Source organism: Lepisma saccharinum, chromosome 13, assembly GCF_977018435.1.
Source record: "Lepisma saccharinum chromosome 13, izLepSacc3.1, whole genome shotgun sequence".
Classification (NCBI taxonomy): Eukaryota; Metazoa; Arthropoda; class Insecta; order Zygentoma; family Lepismatidae; genus Lepisma; species Lepisma saccharinum.
The window spans coordinates 49358690-49381414 of NC_139241.1; the positions used below are offsets into that span (position 1 = coordinate 49358690).

The 22725-nt window shown below is 37.8% G+C and overlaps 1 protein-coding gene across 2 annotated transcripts in view; it reads right to left on the minus strand.

Moving 5' to 3' along the window:
• LOC145997270 (protein saal1) overlaps window positions 1–22725 on the minus strand; it is a 41274-nt gene that overhangs the window by 14842 nt on the left and 3707 nt on the right. For both annotated transcript variants that reach the window (XM_083134144.1, XM_083134145.1), the window contains exons 2-5: window positions 20918–21077; window positions 13204–13380; window positions 9396–9666; window positions 268–363 (exon numbers count right to left, since the gene is read on the minus strand). In XM_083134144.1, coding sequence (XP_082990270.1) covers window positions 268–363; window positions 9396–9666; window positions 13204–13380; window positions 20918–21077 — 704 coding nt within the window. The remainder of the gene's footprint in view (window positions 1–267; window positions 364–9395; window positions 9667–13203; window positions 13381–20917; window positions 21078–22725) is intronic.

The following is a 22725-nucleotide window of genomic DNA, read 5'->3' on the forward strand; positions in this document are numbered from 1 at the left end:
TTTCAGCAAACATGATAAGAGCTGAGTAACTTTGATCTTTCTATGTTCAAACTTCTTTCCTTGATAGGTCAATATAAAACTATTGAAATACTCAGGTTTTCTAAGTTGACTGCTTATTTTCTTATCATTTTTATGCTGTATACTCTCATCACTATGGAATGTTTATGATAAAAACAGGAATAAGCTTTAAAGGGAAGCACCATATCTATGCATTAATCAAGTTTCATTGAGCCATACTATAATACCAACTCAAAAACAAAAGCCTACCTGGGTTTGCAAAATGTTTTCCAAACAGGCTCCCATCTTCTAACTTTATAAACAACAGTGTGTCCATGAATTCACAAGTACAGCAAATGAGATCCTCTAAAAAAAGAAAAGCAAAAAACATATATGTAAGTAAACAAATTACCACTGATATGCTTCATATACAGGGCGCATCCAATAAATAACCAGAAAAGTAGTATAAAAAATCTAAAATACGACCGTGATTGTTATATGTTTGTTATTTTGTGAAGGCATCTGTAAGCTATTCATAACTGGGGCTGGCACGCCTACCTTGTGCACGGGATGCTGGGAAACAGTTACACAAGATGGCGACACCCTTACAGGAGTGCTCCAAGCTGGAGCAGCAAAGTATTGAGAGATATTTATTGAGTGAAGGCGTGAAACCGAATAGAAATTCATCGCCGCATGACAGTTCAGTACGGTCTCAACTAAACGAGTCGATGACAAGTTTACGAGTGGGCTGAGAAATTCAAACAGGGCATAACCAGTGTTGAAGATTCTCTGTATTCAGGTCACTCTGTCCTTGCAGTCACGGAAAGCAACATTGCTTAAGTGGAGGACTTGATACGGGAGAACCAGCGTATTACTGTCAGTGAAATGCCTTCCTGCTTCCCAGATGGAAATAAGTGTAGGATCAGCCCACCAAATCAGTCATGACATACTGAGGTTCAGGAAAGTGTGTGCGAGGTGGGTTCCGAAACGTTTGACACCGGAAATGAAGGAGAGATGTGTTGATGTGTGCAGGGAGCTTTTCTGCCGTTATGAAGCTGACGGTGAGGCATTTCTTCATCGTATTGTGACTGAAGATGAAAGTTAAGTTCATTTCCATGAACCAGAATGTAAGAGAACAACAATGGAATGGCGACATCCTTCGTCTCCCAGACCGAAGAAGGTGCGTGCTCAACGGAGTGCTGGAAAGGTCATGTTAACTTTGTTTTGGGACCACAAGGGGCCAATTCTTACATGCCCAGAGGTCATAATGTAAACAGTACCACCTACTCCAACCTTTTGCGTGAAAAACTAAAACCAGCCATTCTGCAGTGTCCATTGGTGTGATTTTGCTCCATGACAATGCGAGACCACACACTGCCAATGTCACATTGTCTACCATCGAGGGTCTAAAGTTTGAGTGCTTACCCCACCTCAATATTAGCCCGATCTCGCACCTTCCGATTTCCACAACTTTGGTCCACTGAAAGATGCACTAAGTGGATCGAGGTTCCAGAATGAGGACGAAGTCCCAGTCAGCAGTGCATGAGTGGTTACAACATATTTCCGGTTATATACTGAATGAACCTTGTAAAAAAAAAAAAAAAATGGTGAGCTTCCAGTCCATCTTTTGACCTCTAATAACACTGATAAACAATGAAATACTCCTTTAAATAAAACTAAGTGATCTTTATGTATTCAGATGTGCTGATAACGAATATCGCATCCGTTTTCCTGTATCACCTAAATTTTTTGCAGAACACCCCCATTTTATAGTTTTATGGTTTCAGTTTTCCGCACCCTGCTCCGTATCCAGCTTAACGTTTGGTTCCTAGCAAATGGATAAGAACTTTTCAGCGACCTTGTGTGTTTATGACTGGTACTTAATATTTAGTGGAGGAAACATCTGGCAGTAGAGAAATTTCCTGTTTCTCTGTTAAAATTTGTTCTTTTGTGGGTTAGTCTAGTATTAACTTCCTTTCCGATAACTTCGCAAGTAGCCGTATTTTATGTTTGTGTATGTTCGTGAAATTGTGAATGTAATATTGTGTATAGTGAAGTGAAGTGTAAGTTGTATTTCAACAAAATGATAAGAGCATTCATAATTGTTTTTTTTTAAAGAAATATATTATAAGTCAATTAATGAGTTTGCCATGTCACGCAAATGTGTGAATAACCCGAACTTGTTTTGTTATGTTTGCGGGGAATTTACTCCGAAGTCACAGAGAAATACGATCACTCCTATAGTGAAAAAAGCATATGAGTTGTATTTTGGAAGTAAAGTAGAGGAGGGAGAAAGCTGGGCACCAGGTAAAATTTGTTGTAATTGTTCGCGAACTTTATGTGGTTGGCTTAATGCCACTCACAAATCAATGCCCTTCGGAAACCCTGTAATATGGACAGAACAGAAAGATCATACTATGGATTGTTACTTCTGTTTAACAAACATAGTGGGATGTAGTTCTAAATCAAAACATTCTACATTTTATCCTGATGTTCCTTCAGCCAAGAAACCTAGGAGTCATGATTTTATACCAATTCCTAAGCCTCCTAAAGAATGGACAGTGGATGAAACAGAACCAAGCAGTGCTTCTCCAGATGACGAACCTGGACCCTCATATTCAAACACCGATCCAAATTTTCCTGATCCAAATATACCTCACTTTATTTCCCAATCTGAACTAAATGGTCTAGTCAGAGACCTCAACCTTTCTAAAGTTCAAGCGGAATTATTAGGTTCTCGTCTCAGAGGGTGGAATTTATTACAAGATGGTGTTAAGGTGTCATATCGGAAACGCCAACAATCACGGGCACATTTTTTTTCTGTTAGTAATGAGTTAACTTACTGCAATGATGTAGAAGGCCTTCCGCAAGAACTTGGAAGGAGTCACAACCCAAACGAGTGGAGACTATATTTAGATTCATCTAAGAATAGTTTAAAAGTAGTATTGTTGCATAATGTGAATATATACTCATCAGTACCCCTTGCCTATTCTTCCACCATGAAGGAAACATACAAAAGTATGGATACAATATTAAAAGTGATAAATTATGAAAAATATGGTTGGCAGATAAGCGAAGACCTCAAAATGATTGGTATACTGTTAGGCATGCAATCTGGGTTTACAAAATTTTGTTGCTTTCTTTGCGAATGGGACAGCCGGGCAGAAGATAAACATTACAACATTGTGGATTGACCCATACAAAAAAACTTAAGTCATGGAGAGAAGAGTGTTAGGAATCACCCTGTACTTGAGAAAGACAAGATTTTGTTACCACCGTTGCATATAAAGTTAGGGCTGATGAAAAATTTAGTAAGGCTTTGGATAAACACAGTGAGGGTTTTGGGTACTTGAGAAAAACATTTCCTAAACTCAGTGATAGTAAGTTAAAAGAAGGCATATTTATTGGGCCGCAAATCCGTGAGATCATTCATGATGACAACTTTGTGGAATTGCTAACAGAAAAAGAGAAATGCGCATGGTTAGCTTTCAGACAAGTATGCTGTAATTTTCTTGGAAATGTGAAAGCTGACAACTACAAGGAACTTGTTAAGAACTTGTTGAAGTGTTATCAGCGCATGGGGTGAAATATGTCCTTGAAAATTCACTTTTTAACATTCGCATTTGGACTTTTTCCCCCTTAACTTGGGCACGGTTAGTGACGAGTGCGGCGAGAGATTTCAGCAGGATATTTCTGTCATGGGAGAAACGATATGCAGGAAAATCGGTACAGAACATGTTAGCAGACTACTGTTGGAACCTCAAGGAAGAGGTTTCTGGTGGCAGTTACAAACGGCAGAGTTCAAGAAAGAAATTTTGAAAATGCGAGTAAAAATGTGTTGTTTTTTTTAGTTTTTTTGCATGAAATTTCTTCACTGAACAGTCAAAATCGGTCCTATACATATATTTTAATTTTTTTATATTTCATAGTTATTCACTTCAATATTTAAATCTTATTTCATGAGCAAACAAACAAAAATAACTTCAAATTTCGATGTATTATTACAAAGGGAATAAAATTTTTATTAAAAACAAAAAATGAAAATCCAGGGAAAACGATAGGTGATACAGCATTTCTACTTTCAGATTTGGATTCAGCGGGGTCGAATTATAAATAATCACCTATTTTCGTTCAAAGGAGCGAAAAAAAGTTTGAATTTGTTCATCAGTGTAATAAGGCAGCCATGTGATGAAATATGAATGGTTCCTTTACATCCAACATGCTTCTTGATTTCTTTAATTTTGCGATTATCTGTTTTAATTTCTAAACCCAACCACAAAGTTTTGAAAAAGAAAATGTGTGATCTGAAATATTCAGTTGTACTTAATAACTCCAGCTGATTCTGGAAACATTTTGAAATGCTGTAAACCTCGAGCATTTCACGACTGTTACTACTAGAGTACTTCATGGGAACACTTTCACTCGCTTGTACTTGTTCAAGTCTCCCACTCGCAAGTGTCGACAATGGAATATCATTTTAATGTGACAATAATCGTGCACACATAAATGTAAAATATCCATCCTGGCAGTTTCAGCCCACAATCATCTATTTCATTTTCGCATATCACTGTATTCGTAAGATAGACTAAACTACATTTCAACATGAAGATGATGACTATCTTCACTTAAGTTTCAATTTCATTGTGTCCTTCACTTTACGATCCATATTTGAGGGCACACTACCACAGACAAATTACGGATATAAGTGTTCTACAGCACTTCAAGTGTATACACTAGTTTTGCCTGTTCAAGTATTATTCGCTCGAGCAAAGAAGTTCTCAAGTCCGTACGCTATTTAGCATGGTCCGTGCAAAACTATTTGGTGATCGAGTGAACTCCTCTCCCTGCAGCATGCTAGTTTCTCCTGTCTACTCATTTCATGCACAAAAATGCACAGTAAGAAAGTAAATACATGTTATTTTCTGTAGATTGAGAGATTGGGGATCCGACTGGATATGTAAAATGCCAATTCATAATTGGGAAAAGAGACACGGTAGTATATAAATATAGAGAAACCAGTACTCACTTTATCCGCGAAACTGTTTTATCTTCTTTGTTCTATTAATTTCAGTGCCACTGCCACCATCCTCGTTGGAACTCGCTGTACTGTTGCTTGGCGTGCGTCTTTTGTTTGTAGTTCTCCGGCCGCCGCTACGTGCGCTGTTGTTAACTGTTGTAGTAGGGGAATCCAAGTGTGGTGTGCCTGTCCGCTATCGATATTCAGCTCGTGCGGGAAGTGCATTATGGCATGCGTTTCCTTGATTTTGGTGTTTACGAGTGTGTGGACAGTGTGTTTGACTTGCACCTTTTGAATTTTATGGCTATGGTATTTGATGTGTTTGGCAAGACCAGTAGTGGGTTGGGCTTTTTTTGCATCCGTTAGGTGCTGTTGGATTCTGATCTGTATGATCTGCCGATGTAGTGTGCCTTGCACTCGCACTCTGCATCGTATACACTTGGGTTATTGAGGGGGGAGAGGAAGTACCGTTTGTGTTTGTTTAGTTTATCAGCTATTTTGGCATTGGGTTTGTGTGCTACTTTGATGCCATATGGGAGAAGGGCTTTGGATATGCAGTTGGATGCGGTGAGATGGTAGGGGAAGGTAAACCATTTATATTGGTTGTTGGCGGTTGTGGCTGGGTTGCTTGTGGCTGGTTAGGGTGCCTGACCTGAATTTCTGCTTTACTGCACTAATTGGAAAGTTTTGCTTCTGTGTAGCCATGTTTCAGGGCTATTTCAGTGATGGTGGCTATCTCTTCTCGTAGATCCTTTTGTCTGCAGCAGTAGAAGGCACTTCGATAAAAATTCAGCCACACGTTAGCTTTTTTTTGTTTGGGTGTTGGCTATAAAGAGCGTGTATATACTGGTTGCCTGCATTTGGTTTTCTGTAGACAGTAGATATGAATTTGTTAAGTGCACGGCTGATTGTGATGTCCAGGAAGTTGATCTTAACATGTTCCTCTTGTTCTACGTTGTGTTTACACAACTACTTTCAGTTTGAGGATAAATTCTGCAAACAGTCTGAAGTTCTTGCGATTGGCAATCTGCTATCAGCTCCTTTAGCCAACATTGCCATGCACCTGGCTGAAAAAGAGATACTTCACACTCCAGAACTGCAATACATCTGATATGGAAGGTACGTGGACGACACAATAGTCATATACAAAAAGGCAGAAGACCTCAACCTTCTAGTGAACATACTAATTAGCATCCATCTCAGGCTCAACTTCACCGTAGAACAAGAGGAACATGTTAAGATCAACTTTCTGGACATCACAATCAGCCGTGCACTTAGCAAATTCATATCCACTGTCTACAGAAAACCAAATGCAGGCAACCAGTATATACACGCTCTTTAAAGCCAACCCCCCAACAAAAATCTAACATGTGGCTGAATTTTTATCGAAGTGCCTTCTCCTACTGCTGCAGACAAAAGGATCTACGAGAAGAGATAGCCACCATCACTGAAATAGCCCTGAAACATGGCTACACAGAAGCAAACTCTTTCCAATTGGTGCAGTAAAGCGGAAATCCAGGTCAGGCACCCTAACCAGCCACAAGCAACCCAGCCACAACCTCCAACAACCAATATAAATGGTTTACCTTCCCCTACCATCCCAACGCATCCAACAGCATATCCAAAGCCCTTCTCCCATATGGCATCAAAGTAGTGCACAAGCCCAATGCCAAAATAGCTGATAAACTAAACATACACAAAGGGTACTTCCTCCCCCCCCCCCTTGATAACCCAAGTGTATACGATGCAGAGTGCGAGTGCAAGGCACATTACATCGGCAGATCCATCAGATCTGCCAGTGAAAGAATCCAACAGCACCTAACAGATGCAAAAAATCCCCAACCCACTACTGGTCTTGCCAAACATATCAAATACCATAGCCATAAAAATCAAGTCAAACACACTGCCCACTAGAGTGCTGCAATGAGCGTTTTTGCTCGACTGGCAAATAGTTCACACGGACGACGCTAGATAGCGTTAGGAACTGACAGCTCTTCGATCACCATGAAGTCACGAGCGAATTTCGCTCGAACAGGCAAAACGATCAGTATACGCTCGAAATACAGTAGTTCACGTGTAACCGTAATTTTTCTGTAGTATTGGCCCTTCAAACATGGATCGTGAAGTGAAAGACGCAGTGAAATTGAAACTGAAGTGAACATAGTCATAATTTTCATGTTAAAATGTAATTTAGTCTATCTTTACAACACATAGCAATGTATGACAATGAATAGATGATTATGCGCTGAAACTACCAGGACAGAAATTTGATATTCTATATATTAGAGCGAATTACGCTCGAGCGTGGGAGATTCGGTCGAGTATTTTCGAGCGAAAGTGGTCCAATGCAGTACTCTACTGCCCTGGTAAACACTAAAATCAAGGAAACGCATGCCATAATGCACTTCCTGCACGAGCGGAACATCGGTAGCGGACTGCACACCACACTTGGATTCCCCTACTACAACAGTTAACACTGGGAAATAGCAGACGACACGGGTGCAGATGCACAGTTAACAACAGCACACGTAGATGCGGCCGGAGAACTACAAACAAAAGACGCACGCCAAGCAACAGTACAGCAAGTTCCAACGAGGATGGTGGCAGTGGCCACTGAAATTAATAGAACAAAGAAGATAAAACAGTTTCACGGATAAAGTGAGTACTAGTTTCTCCATATTTAAATGCCAAATTATACAAAATGTGCAAGTTTCCTTAATTCTGACCTACTGTCTGGCTGCCTTAGCTGAGATCATGGACGGAAGTGCGCATGCACCAACTGGACGTGTTCATTGGCAAAATAGGGGTGATGCACTTTGGTCAGGAAGCGGGTTCCGTGAAAATGGCTGGTTGCGGAAACAACAATGAAGTTTCAAACGTAGTAACATCACCGCCAAAATACATAGAGATGTTTTCGCATTATGTAAGGGTACAGATTGAAGAAATAGCCATCCATATACTATATAAGCAAACAGAATATATCAGGAAAGTATTCATCTCGTCACATTAGTAGATAAACTTGTTTGTAAACCAGTAACTTTATTATGGATCATTCAATTAAATTGATCTCCTTAGTAAATATTATAATTAGCACAAATATACACAGCAGTAATCAGGATAGTATTCACAGATAATAGAATTACTATTATTATACATAGTATTATAAATATAATAAAGTAAATGTAGTAACTGAATGGTGTCATTGTGTATCCTATTATATCGGGGACGTTTTGTATAATGTACAACAGGGACCAAAACGACACAGTTTTCTTTGTTCTACTTCCAAACGGTTTGTGGCAAATTGTAAGAGACATCACAAACACAAGACAGCAAGCAGTAATAAACACAACAAGCGAACCTATACAAGCAAAGTGCCAAAGGGTGGTTTGCTGAGTGTTCTACCTGCTTTCCCCTCTCGCGTTTGGAATCGAACTTTCCAGCTAGTTTCGTTTCCCTTGGCCGGACTGTAATACTTTCCGCCAAAAGTGAAGGTCGTGTTAAGCAACAGCTATTTTGTGATTATGTCACCCAACTCAGGAGAATGATACAGTACAGTTGCATTGCAATCCTGGTACATTAACATATATAATTATTCCGAACAATTTAAGTTGCTTCCAAGCTCAAGTATTATTATTGGTAGGATTCATGGTTTCAAAAAAAAAACAAAAAAAAACATGATTACTCCAATTTGATAACCTTCCCGGAATGGGGAGAATTTGAAATCAAAGTACTTTCACATATCAGAGTAATAACATGGATGGTAGATACTACAGACCTTTACTTATTACTTACCCACTATCAAACCCATACCGCCACAGGATTCCTACTTATTTTGACAAAGCAAATTCCCTGACTTTTCCAGGTAAATTTAAAATAAATTTCAAGACCATTCTGTGGTGCTTTAACATGCTAAATTGTTAAATTAACATGAATTGAATTGTTAAAATTCACTTGCTATTCAAGAGGATAAAGCTTAGTCAACATTTTTCAAAATAAGCAGCTAAATAAACGAACTTAAGAAAAAGAGTTGAAGAAAAAAGTGGAATATATTTTCATTTCCACATCCTGGCAAAAAAAGGACCTGATTTTCTTGACTTTCTAGGTCAATGAGAACCCTGTGTTAGGGAGCTTTCACACTAAAGAGACGAGCTACAAATTTCAAATGACAAGTGACATGTAAAATTATGGTTTCACATTTAAGTGACAAGCAACACATGCAGCTTGTTGAGTCACTTTGAATGAAAGATTACATTTACTTTTGCAGGTTTGTTTCCATGGTACACATGGCACTTGACACTTCAGTGTGAAGTTTTCCTTACTTAGCCTGTTACAAAGTTACAAATTCACCATGCACACATATCAAGAACTGAGAAGAGCTTACCATTAGTAGAGCTGCTCAATATGAAAGCAACATTCTTCGCAAAGTCAGAATTATCTTTCAATGTATCTATCCATATTGACCTTTTCCACTCCTCCTCGTGCCTCACATCCCACACACATGTATGCAACAGCCTTACCAGCTGTATGAGGCACGGGCTGTCTGGAATCCTCAGCAAGCCTACCAGTAACTTCACCAAGTCTTCTATTTTTGTTATTTCTTCTCGGATGCTTTTCTGGCAGGCCAGGTTGCCTAACATTCCAACCATGATTTCCTGAAAGAAGAACACAGCGAACTCAGGGTTTAAATTCCTTTTGCAAAAACAAATTCCCTGTCTTTTTTTCCAGCCCACTCTGTCAGGGTGGCCACTCTAGGACCATGATAAAATTAAAGTATAATTCCCGGTTTTCAAGGCAAACTTTCCAAAAATTTAAGGGTATACAAGCAGATGTTTTCTCTACATCAACGTATTACGAATCTCACCATTAACACATATGCACACACAAATATATTAACAATATAAAGGGTCTGTGTGGTTCCAATGTATCCAAAAACTCTATATCAATTCAATTAAAAGGTACATATATTTAAAATATTTAATTTAAGGTACGAGCTTAGATTTGCAATTCCGGCCTATACCGATAAAGTACCGATATAAAATTTACCGATACCGATATTCTACTGATCCGATATAAAATTAGATATGGTTCTTGAAGAACCTGAAATGTTCATTGATCTCCTTAACAAATGTGTGTTTCGAGATAACTGTAGTGCAAAAGAAGTTGAATATTTAGACAATTACTTTTCTAGAAAGTAGGGCATCAAGATTATCCATAAAAAATACAACAGAATGGCAGAATTTTGCACTAAATTATAAGATATTTATCGATATACCGGATCAATAAAATAATCGGTAATTTTACCGATAAACCGATATGCCTAAATCGGCTGATACCGATAGAGTACCAATTAATCGATCCCATCCCAAAATTCCACACATCCATACTCGAAATACATCGTCGAACACAAGTGACGAATGTTACGGATATACTAATCTACAAAAATTTGTTAATTGTACAAGAACTTCAAAGTCATTTTTGTCTATTCAACTTTAGAATATTTTATTTTGCAATAATCTTTCATCTGTCAGATAGACTGTTCTGCAAAAGACACTAAAAAAGTAAACGGATTGAGGAGAATTCTGTTTTACGAGGGCTATCCAGAAAGTAACTCACGTTTTGGAATAAAAATAAGACATTTTTTATTATATTCATTTTGAAGCGACACTCTTACACTACATTTCGACATAGTCGCCATACAAGTTTACGCACTTATCATAGCAATGAACAAGCTTACAAAGTCCATTGTCATAAGAAGTTGGCTCCTGAGACTTCAACCATTTCTGCACACCAGCCTGAAGTTCTGCATCGTCATCAAAGTGCTGCGTTGCTAGCCACGTCTTCATGTGGGGAAACAAGTGGTAGTCACTTGGTGTGAGATCCGGGCTATATGGCAGATGGTCGAAAACCTCCCAATGAGCTCTGTTATCGTAAAATGGCGATTTTCACGAATCTTGTCATTGATTTTTGTGACCAGTTCATGTCACAATGCTTGCCCACTTAGGTCTTCATCGTGAACATTTGTGCGGCCATCTTTAAACATGAGGCACCAACGCCTAACTCAACTTTCACGCATCACATCTTTATCGTAAACTTCACACAGTTGTCGATCAATGTCAATCTGTTTAGTGTCTTTCGCCAACAAAAATCTTATGACCGACATCACTTCACAACTGGCGGGATTTTCAATCAGAGCATTCATGTTAACAATGTATTATGAACAGAGCAGAAGTCCCTGCACAAAATGGCGGCGCTCGCCCCACACCTAGCGGCACCCTGCTGAAACATGAGTGACTTTCTGGATAGCCCTCGTATTTTCCCCATAGCTTTCGTTTCCTTCCACGATAAAAATATAACCTATACTGTGAAAAACTTGCCTCAAGAGCATTTATAAATATGTATAAATTCAAATAGGACTCGGATTAATAAAAATTTATGTAGAATTCACAAAGAATTCCCTGACCCAAAAATTCATGCAGAATTCCAGGAATTCCCGGTGAGTAGCCAACGTGTATGTAATGATTTAATATACTACTAATTAACTCTAATTATTTCAAATTTGCATGTTTATATTGGCAAAAAATACAATAAGGCAGCAATGTTATTCAAAATATTCAGAAAAAGAAACAAACTTGGAAGAAAGGTAAAATGTGTATACAGTTTCCAATCCTGAAAAATGCCATAAACACTTAATTTCAGAATTTCCTACAACATTTTCACTACTAACAAGGAGAGGCCACGGTTTGGGAAATTGAGTTTGGAACGGGGTTTCATGTAGTGGTAGGGTACCCTATAGGCCAAAGTACTAGCATGCACTATCCAGCCAATTACGAGAAAAAGAACGTCAAAGTTTTGAATATTTCCAAGTGCCTCTTCTCATAAGGTGAATATATTATCCGAGTGACAAGCAGCCCGGTGGTAGCGTATCATTTTCACATGCTGAAGGTTCTGGGTTCAATTCCTGTTTGATTGCCCTTTTCTTTTCTTTCTTTTATTACTTTAATGTCAGAAATGTAGTCTGTGCATCCCACCTGTGATAATGGAATGCCCCAGTTATGTTACACAGGGGTAGAAAAATGCAGGGCAGCCGGTTAAGGAGAGCTTCAAAGAAACAGCCTTCATAGCAATGACCCAAAACCCTATAAGTCATACTAGTGTAGAATTCCAGCAAATGTTCCCCTCTCCACAAAAATTATAAACAGTAGCATAAAGAACTCTCACATGAAGGCAAGACAAGAGGTGCTCTCTCGAAACATAGTGTTAGGATAAGTATAGCTTTAAGTACTAGACAATTGATAACGTACAATTAACACTGCATGCTAGTGTATAACTATAATGTCACTAACATTCAGAAAATTCAGGTTTTTCTCAAAATATTCAAACAAAAAACAACAATAAATACAGTAAAACCTCGTTAATCCGGACTTAGCTTAATCCACAGGAAAAAGGCCAAAAAAAAAGCAGGTTTTAAATGTGGCTAGAAGTCAACAATCAACTTCCACAGCAAGAGTTTCGAGTGATGCAGAGCCAGGTCCGTCGGGCACATCATCATAATATGGGAATCGCTTATGTACGTACTGCACAGTTTTGCTTTACATTTTACTTTACTGTATAGTGCATTTAAGCCTATGACCTTTACCCCATAATAAACGTGTTTTGTTGCAAAAAAGGAGTTTTAATGCACTTTCTACTGTTCTTTTAGGTTATTTCAGTTAATCTGGTCAACTTCCCCCCCCCCCTTTAGTCTGGATTAATGAGGTTTTACTGTACCTGAAAAAAATGGTTGATTCCTAATGAACACTAAGAATAAAGTTCAAAGAGACATTAAAGAAGGGTGTAAGAATAGCTTCAAGCAAGAATAATATAAATGACAATTGTTGTGCTGTTCATTTTTACACATTTTTTCAGGCTTGACTGAAAAAAACATGAACAAAAGTAACTGAATCACAAATGACTGTAAATTGTGTTCTTGATACAGGAGGTGTTTGGAGTGAGTAAACTTACTTAATCCCTGTGGAGGAGTGGTTAGCACATTGCACTATGATGCCAGGGGTCCTGGGTTTGAATGTGAATGTCCATTCATCAATTTCATCATATCATCACTCATCCCTATCTTCGCAAATTAGCCAAAAGTGGCACAAAAGCGAAGTAAAATAAAGCAAATCAAATCAAATTAAATCAAACATACTTACCGTCAACCTTGGTGATGAACTCTCTCTTACAACTTCAGTAATTAGCTGTAGAATATTATGATCCATCAACACCTTGTCCACATCACGCTCAATAGTCATGTCCCACAGCAGACAGAGATCAGCTTCCAACTCATCTTCCAGTTCCATGACTTCATCCTGGCAGTACTTACCATACTCCTGCAAAATATGTTTTGCTGTCTTTAGAAAACTAACACAACTTTTGAATTTAATGCTTAAGTAAATCAAGGAGACTGATTTCATGATGGGTTCAGTAAATGCAGTTAAATTAATCACAAAATAAAAAAAAAATTCGCAAGGAACTTTACCTGTGCAAGGAGATTAACTTTTTTGCTCCTCTATATAATACACTTTTTCCATTGTATACAGCCAAGGCAAAATATGATGTTAGGAACCATATATGTAAATTTCATGTTACGTATAATTACATATTTCCTGTTTACATAAAATGCATAATTTGGGCCATCGTTCTAATTTTTAATTAAGGAGCTATAATTGTGGGACAAACATTCAAACTTTGATTTCTCCACAATGAAAAGCCAAAAATAAAAATATCTCTCAAAATGTATTTAGTGGTTCACTTTCCCTGGCGTGTTTTCATGCCGAAGAGAATCCAACCTTTCTCTGGTGTGTTTTCACGCCCAGGCACATGTGCTTCATCTGAGCTATCCTGCCGCCTAGCAGCTGAACATGTGACTGCGAAATCTTTCGCAAGTATTGAGGGAAGATAGCTCTTGACCTTGGTTGATTGATTTGGTGTTTTAAGTCCACTTTATGCACAGTAAGGCTAATCGGGACTGGACCTACAGTTTAAGTGGGATCCGAACCACTTGTGCCTCCATCAGGTATCGAACCCGGGACCTCTTGATTACAAGGTGGCGACGCAACAACTGTGCCATCAGGGAGGCCACCTGTCGACCTTGGAAATGTTTGAGTCATTGTTTTGTAAGGTGCAAGTCTATTTTTATCCCCATTGTTGTCATTGTGTTCCAGAGCTCCGTGTGTTTGAGGCAGACCGAATGGCATCTCAAAAGGGAATTCAGGAAATCACGTTGCAGGATTTTGAAAGAGCAGTGAATTAAATTTGTGCTGATGAAGAAAGTGAAAATGAAATCTATGTTCCCTAACTTGATGAAATTCAAGATGTAATATCTTCCAATGGAACAGATGAAAGTGATAGTGAAGATACTGTGATCTTACCCCCAGCGCATAATACACACATTGCATGGAGAAATTAATTTTGCTTTGTGTGATAATCATGGAAACATGGAATTTTATAAAGTGCTACACCACAACTTGAACACATAACACTTGTCTCCCTTCTAATGCCATCTTTCGAGCACACACTACATTTTCTCATAGCTGAACCCTTTTTCTTCTCTCTGTGGAACATGGACTAGTTTGTGAACTTTTAGTTTACTAACTACAAAAATGCTGAAACTATTACATTATAAATACGAGGTGTGGTTAGAAAAAACTGGAATGATGTTGCTGTCGACAAACGACAAGCACGTCAAAGTCCGCCACAGAAACTTATGATTTGTTGAAGGAAGTATATGGAGATGAGTGTTTATCACGCACGCAAGTGTTTGAGTAGTTTCAAAGGTTTAAAGAGGGCCGAGAAGTGATCGCGGACGACTTGCGTCCTGGATGGCCTCGCACGTCAAAAATGGAATTAAACATTGCAAATGTCAGTGAATTGATTCGAAAAGATCGTCGCTTGAGTATTCGAGCTATTGCAAAACAACCAACATTACTAAATTACGGGGCTGACGACACTTTCTGAGCGAGTAAGAAGATGACGGCCTGATTTGTGGAAAAGCAAGTCATGGATTCTTCATCAGGACAATGCTCCTGTCCACACGGCATTGTAAGTCAAGGCTCTTTTGGCCAAGCATGGGATCCTAGTGTTAGAACATCCACCCTATTCGCTGGATATCTCTCTGTGCGACCTTTTTTTATTCCCAAAGATCAAATCAGCACTGAAAGGAACCAGATTTACGTCCATAGAATCTGTGAAAACAAAAGCGACGGAGGTCATGAACATGGTTTCAGAAAATGATTTCCAGCATTGCTTCCAGCAATGGAAGATTCGTATGGAGCGGTGTATCGATAGTGCAGGGGAGTACTTTGAAGGGGATAATGTTCGTATTGTACAAAATAACCAATAAAAGATTCTGTAGCAAGTCTGTTTTTTTTTTCTAGCTACACCTCGTATATGCTTTCATTGATCCTCTACTGACATTTACACTTTGTATAACAAAATCTTTCATATTTCTTGCTGTTGCCAAACAAAAAAAATAAAACTGTCTTTCAGGTTAATTTTGTTTAAATTTCCTGCCAGGATAGAGACAACAGGTTCGTACACCTTAACCTTGCCACCAGGGAAAGAGTTAACATGGTATGTACTGAAACAGAAACACTTTTAATTTATTTAAGAAATACTGTATTGTTGCATTAAATATACATTTTATTTCTTGCCTGACAAACTATTTTGTGCATTCAGTGAGAATATTCTTCAGCATTGTACAAATTTGATTGCATCTGACAACACTGTACTCAAAACTGTTGTCATTCACATTATCAGATTACAAATTTTCCAATGTAATTTAGCACACTACAATTTTATTAGTTCAAGAAACTTCTTAAAATACACTAATACTAAGAAATTAATTTAGTATAATTACATTTTGTCCTGCCAGAAACCTAAAAAAAGCACAGAAATGGGAAAGAATAGGCATATTAGATATTTAAATATGCTTGCAAATTTTTACATATTTCACCAATTTATTCTACATATTTAGGTACAAAATTTCACATGCTTGCCTACATAAAAATCTGGGCCTTAATTATTACAAATAAAATTGTTCCTCAAAATAACATTGTTCTTACGAGACTACACTCTAATTGAAAACACAAAGGATAAATAAATGTGGGAATACAAAGCACAGTAAATTTGTATTAGTTTTGAATGGTATTCTACTTATGGTTAGATGGGGTTATGTTGGGAACAGTGGAACCCCAGTATTACGTTCCTGCATTTTACATTTTGCCCTATTATACATTCAATGCAGCAAAATGCTGTAAAATTTTCCCTGACTTTACATTCTTACACATTTTAAGTTGAAAAACATAAAATTAAGGATCCCCTGTGTACGTATTTTAAATACCTGGTCATGGGGAATTATCAGCTGATACCAACATCTAGAATAGATGTACCTAGAGAGGTCTTCTTCCTAGAATTAGGAAAAATAGCTACCAAAATTGGAACCACGAGACTTCTGATTGGCAGGCTTAGTAATTAGGCAAGGTGACACAAAGGTTAACAATAAACTACAAATACTTTACATTTCAGAGATTCGCATGAACAGAAATGCTGCCCGTGCTGTTACAGTCTGTGTTTCTGAACTCTGAAGGGAAAGTTACAACCCAAGTCTGGTAATTGGAATCTTAGATATCAACATTATGATAGAACTTAGGTGACTAGATTGGACTATCAAGTAGACTATGATTAGGTTACTAACATCTAAATATTAACTATTAACTTTGTAATAAAATAATATTATGGTGAGTGTCTCCACTTCTTCAACACTGCCGGAACAATTGCAAAATGCTTTTCTCCCCCACAGAGGCGTTTCAACTGTAACTTGAATCTTAAAATTCATGGATTGGAGATTTAATAGTGGCAACACTGTTGTATATATATATATGCCATAAAACTAAACTAGTGCTTAACACTTACACCTAGAGGCATGCATATTTCGTTTTTGACGAAAACACGAAATGTGAAATAACACATTGTAATGTTAATTTTTCATGTTTCTGAAAAGTGTGAGGTGTCACGAAATGATGTGAAATGAACTGCAAAATGCAAAATAGACTCTTAAACACGAAATTTACCGTTTATATATTGACGCGACACTTTCTGAAGTATCCTGTGCGTTATGCAATTCACGGAAAATTGATTAATTCTGCTGCAAACATTTGAGAAGCAAAAATAGACCCCTTTATACAGGAATAAACTTAATATTCTGGTAATGATTTAATGTGCTGTTTATTTTGTGTAATAGTGCAGTTTTTAAATCAAATTTGAGATTATATTCACATTTTTAAAACCAAAATGTCATTTTATATGCTCCTTTTTCAACGCTATAACAGTGAAATTTCATTTTATTTACCGCTTTTGAACCCGAAATTGACTCTGTTTTGTACAGAAATGTTGCTTTTATATTTACCAAAAATATGTGCCTCTACTTTCCAACACTAGGTGCATGAGCAGTGACAAGAGGAATAGTATATCGTTGGAGTTGTGTAGTTGTGGTCAGAACCCCACTAACGTGAAAGTTATGATGATTCTTGTGTATGACTGTGATGGTGTTATCATAATGCATACCGTACCTCAAGAACAGACCGTCAACGTGCAGTATTACTGTTCATTTTTGGAACATAACCTGCAATCTGCATTGTGAAAGAAGAGGCGACACTTTCTGCTGAATCCTCCCTTCATTTTGCAGGACAATGCTCGAGTACATTAGCATGACCTGTGGCTGATTTGTTAGCTCAATGGGTCTTGCAGGTGTTCTACCAGCAGTGGCGAAACATCATAAGAGGCCCGGAGGCTGGGCCTACCCTAATATAATTGGCTATTACGGATTATTTTATTACTTATAATTTCATTAAACAACGCCTTAATACAAGAAAACTGAAATTCTAGGCCTTACGATAATTTCCATCCCTGCCAGAGACTATATCGTCGCATGTTGAGCCACTTCTCCAAGGGCCTCAGCTGGTCTCATAACATTCTGTGATATCCATGCGGGAAAGCATAATTTCAGGGGCCGTTCGCCTGAAATGGACACAGCGAGTACTGCCTCACGCAGTGATGCCAACTATAGCATAATTGTGCTAAACGTAATACAATTTAAACTTCACTGGCACCAAGCACCCTGTGTTTGGAATAATGGTAAAATATAGCATCATCTATAAATATGCACCCCTGGGAGACAGATAAATTGAATTCAGAGGAATATATTTTGAAAAAATAAATTTTAAAAAAATCGCAATTTTTATTTATTTCAAACAAAAGGTAGCATGCCGATCCAGCTACATCTGGTCCACAGTCTTCTTTTCATCTTTTCTTTATCCTTCCTTACTTAGCTCAAGAGGAACATTTTATTAAAGGAAAATGCTAGAAAGTTGGGGTCAGAGATAAAATAAGCCGCCACCTTTTGTAGTCGTCGAATTTTCTTAAACTTTTTCAAGCGTTATATTGAACTAGTTATATTGGTTAAACCATTGTAACTAATTTAATGGAGGAAATTACCAATATTGTTTAACAAATAAACAACGCATGTTCACATCACAACTGCCCCCAAAATAAATGCATAAAATGAACTAAAGACCTAAGCCATCCGAGCACAATTTAGTTGCATTTAGCAAAATTTGAGAGTTTAATCAGCACACTTTTTCTGATTGGGAGGTTGGCAACGCTGGACACACGGTACAAACTGGGCTTCACATCTGTTTCTTGTCCAGCGCGGGGTGTCCGACGAGGGGAAAGGGAAGGTGAGGGTAGAATGGCAAAGACAACTTGTTCCGAGAGCGAAAAAATGATTCTATCCCAGTGTTTTGCGTTTTCGTTAGTTTCTCGATTTACTCCTGTTGCGTTGTTTTTTTTGTTATATTTTATCGTTTTCTCTTTTCGCTCATTTATTTTTTTATTGTTCTTTGATTGATTTTTTTACTTCACTTTTTGTGCCACTTTTGGCTAATTTGCGAAGATGGGGAAGAGTGTTAATATGATGAAATGACCAGAAATACCCATGCGCAGGTAGAGATTCGAACCCAGGACCCCTGGCGTTGTAGCACGATGTACTAACCACTCCGCCACGGGGGTCGGATTTCATTGTTGTGAGCGTGAAGTGAGAAAGGGGAATAATGACTTGTATTACTCTGGAATGCTGCAACAACAAGCATAAAAGCCTATTACTGGGCATAGGAAGAAAGAAGGGGCATCGGAACATTGAGGACTGCCACTCGAATTACATCTAAAGCATCAATTTACAATAAAACTAAGAAATAAGATTTACGAGTTAGCACACATCAAGCGTTACTATTCAGGTACATTCATAGATGCAAGAATAAGTTGTTACCTCTTCAAAAATAACTTTAAAGGTTATTTTTTTATATTTTAAAAAAATCTCACCCATAACAACACGAACTCACACACCTGTGCCTACCCTTCCAGCGACACCATGCTTCGCCACTGTCTACCAGCCCCTGTGACTTTGATTTGATCCCTATGATGAAAGAACCACTTTGTGGCTTTCGTTCTGAGCTGTTTCAGATATTTTTCAGGCAATAGAAAGCTTCATTCGAACCATCAACAGAACAAGTGCTGCTACCAGAAGCGTGCGGTAAGGAAAGGCGGGGCAAGCGCCGCTTGCATTGTTTATTAAAACACTTATGATATCTTAAGTTCGTGTTTTTTCAATGCCTTTATACACATTAGAATGGAATTTATTTACTATAAGATAATTACATTGCAGAATTTATTTTAATTTCCTCTATTTTATGTTCTTTTGGCTTGAAACATAAACCGGCTACACCCTTGACGACGCTGGGCGATGCGGCACGACTGACCGCATTAGAAGAGGAGGACTGCTCGCCTTTCTCCACGCTTTTCGAGTGACTTATGCAGTTCTTGCATGGACACTGTCCATCCCCATTTACGAAGAAAAAATGCCAAGGGCAAGCAACACCAAGACTGCATCTGTCTTTGGCAAGGGTGTTGGAAAGAATTCGTCTACACTGGCCACAAGTGTTGCTAACTTACAGAATTTTGTGTGCATCCGTAGCACCACATAACGCGGTACGATTTCATGTTTGAAACTCTATACTAATCAACAAATTACATTATGAAATTAGCCAGTGATCACCAGTCGTATGCTATTTATAAGAAATAAGTAAGAAACCGAAACCCGTCCGTTTATTTAAGATCGAAACTTTATGCTAATAGGATGTTTATTATTTTCAGGGTTAAAAAAGAACGTAATTTAATTTACAGTTGCCCTCAAATATCAAGTAAATCATTATTTTCTTCATGGTTGAAATTTACAAGTTTATATCGAAAGGCTGTTTTTCTTTTTTATAAACCGTGCAGCGAAGATTTGATTTTACGATATGTATGCACTTCACACACTCAAGCCCGATACTTCACCATTATGAACATTATTGTAAGTAGGGATGTGTGTAGGCCTATATTATATTTGAAATTGTTATAATTAACTGAAACAAAAAATTAACCCATCGTTTGCCTATCATGAAAGGCCACGGCACGCCCCTGGCTGCTACAGGTATACTACGACTTCCACATTGCTGGCAATTACGGTGACTGTGCTGGTGACTACATGAAGGGCTGTAAAAAGTTTCAGAGGCATCTTTTTTGTATCATCTGTAAAAAAAATAGTTGTCACCATTAAATCTCCCACGCATGTATTTAAATCTAATGTGGCTGTGCAAAAAACTTAAAATATGTTATATTTTCAATTATGTTGATCACAAAAAGCATCTGTAGAAGAAATTGGTAACAATTTAGTAACAAACTGGGACAGATCTCTCATAAAGAATATGACTCAAGCTAATTAAAATAGCATGCATCCACTGTACGGAAAAAGAACATGGCTACTTATCTAACCTGTGTGAATTTCATAAGAGTTTTCAGCACCCATCTTTCACTATACAAAGTATCTCCAATCGCATCGCCCTTCATCTTGTCTACATCATCCTGCTTCATCTCATTTGGAAGGGTAGGATTGCAGTTGTGTACTTCAGAATAACTACTGTCATTCGTGTACCTTTGGAAGTAGAGAAGATACATATAGAGTCTAAAGCAATGTAACTATCAAAAAACATACCACTACTTGTAACAAAGCATATTTTTTAGAATTTAAATAATTTACTACATAGTAAAGCACAATTTGACACTGCACTCCAATTCCAACAAATTTGCAATAAATACAAATTATTGTCATTCTTGTATTAATACAGGACTGTATGCTCTTCATATATTTTTCTACTTTTCTGTTGATGAGGAAAGACTGATTCCGTGTCAAATCACCAAAGGCATGATTCAGATTTGAATGAAACTTGGTATAAGATTAAAATAACGTTATCTGTGAATCAAGTCACACCAAACCACATAGAAGATTTATTTTCCTACAATGTATTAGTACAAATGATTCAATAAAAGCTAACAGAAATATATTGGAAAGCAATGTCTCTATATATCATCATTAAAACAAATCATATAAAATAACTATTCATACTTGCTTAAGTATGAACCTGATGTGGCTCCTGAAGAATTAATCGGGCACCAATATTTTCACAATCAAGGGATCCAAGTTCAATGCAAAATTGAGGCGGTAACAGTTCTGTATATCGAAGACACATTAAAATCGGATATTTTGTGTTTCGCATGGTTCGTACTTACGAATTGTGTATTGCAGAACATAGTTCAAGGTGCAATTATGCTTTTTACACAAAAACAAACACAATTTTTCACATAGAGAGTAATTTTTTCCTTTTTTCGCTTGCGTAACACACAATATGGCACGCAAAACTTGACTACCGTAGTGGGTATGCAGTGTTTCCAACCTTCTTCACTGTAAAATACCTACTATCGTGTTCGTCAGATGTGCAAATTGTACATTATGCACGGCTATAGCCCCATGAACCATTTCCAATAAGGTTAAGTTAGGTTTGGTTAGGCAAGCATAGTTAAAAAAAAAAAAACACTGACAGGGGGTTACGTCATGAAACGTACGCAGGATCCGGTTAGCAAATGAAAGCAATGGCAATTGTGCGACGGTGAGATATTTCTCTTGAAAAATACATGATTTCCTAGTCAAAAAGATTCCACGATGAAAGAAAAGACCTCGACGAACGTTGGAAACCTTAGAGAAACTGGTAACACTTTTGTATAGCGGAAACGGATTTCTTACTTTTTACATAAGAAAGTACTTACGCAAATCATTTTCTTTAACGTTGTTGCAGTTCGGGACTGTAGTTTTGGTCAATTTTAATGCGAAATCATGTGTTTATCTGTGAAAATATCTCTCCGACACGTTATTGCTGCTACTGCCATTTGCTTTCTGCATGACAGCACGATGTTCCGTGTGTTACATGACGTAACCCCCAGTAAGTGTTTCAAACCTCGCCGTGTTTTCACTATAACATGTCGTGTCGAGTATTTTAATTTTTTTTTTAAATTTTTTAAACTATGCTTGCCTAACCTAACCTTACGGGAAAGTGTTTATGGGTCTAACGTCAATGGTTTGCGAGGTATTAGCATAATTTCAAATCCGGGCACGAAAGTAGGTATTTTTCGGTAAACAAGGTTGCAACACTGCAGACACACTCCAAATCGACAAAACACTGGCACAACGTGCGATGAACCAGTAAGCTATCACCATATTGTGTTACAGAATCGAAATAACGAAGAAC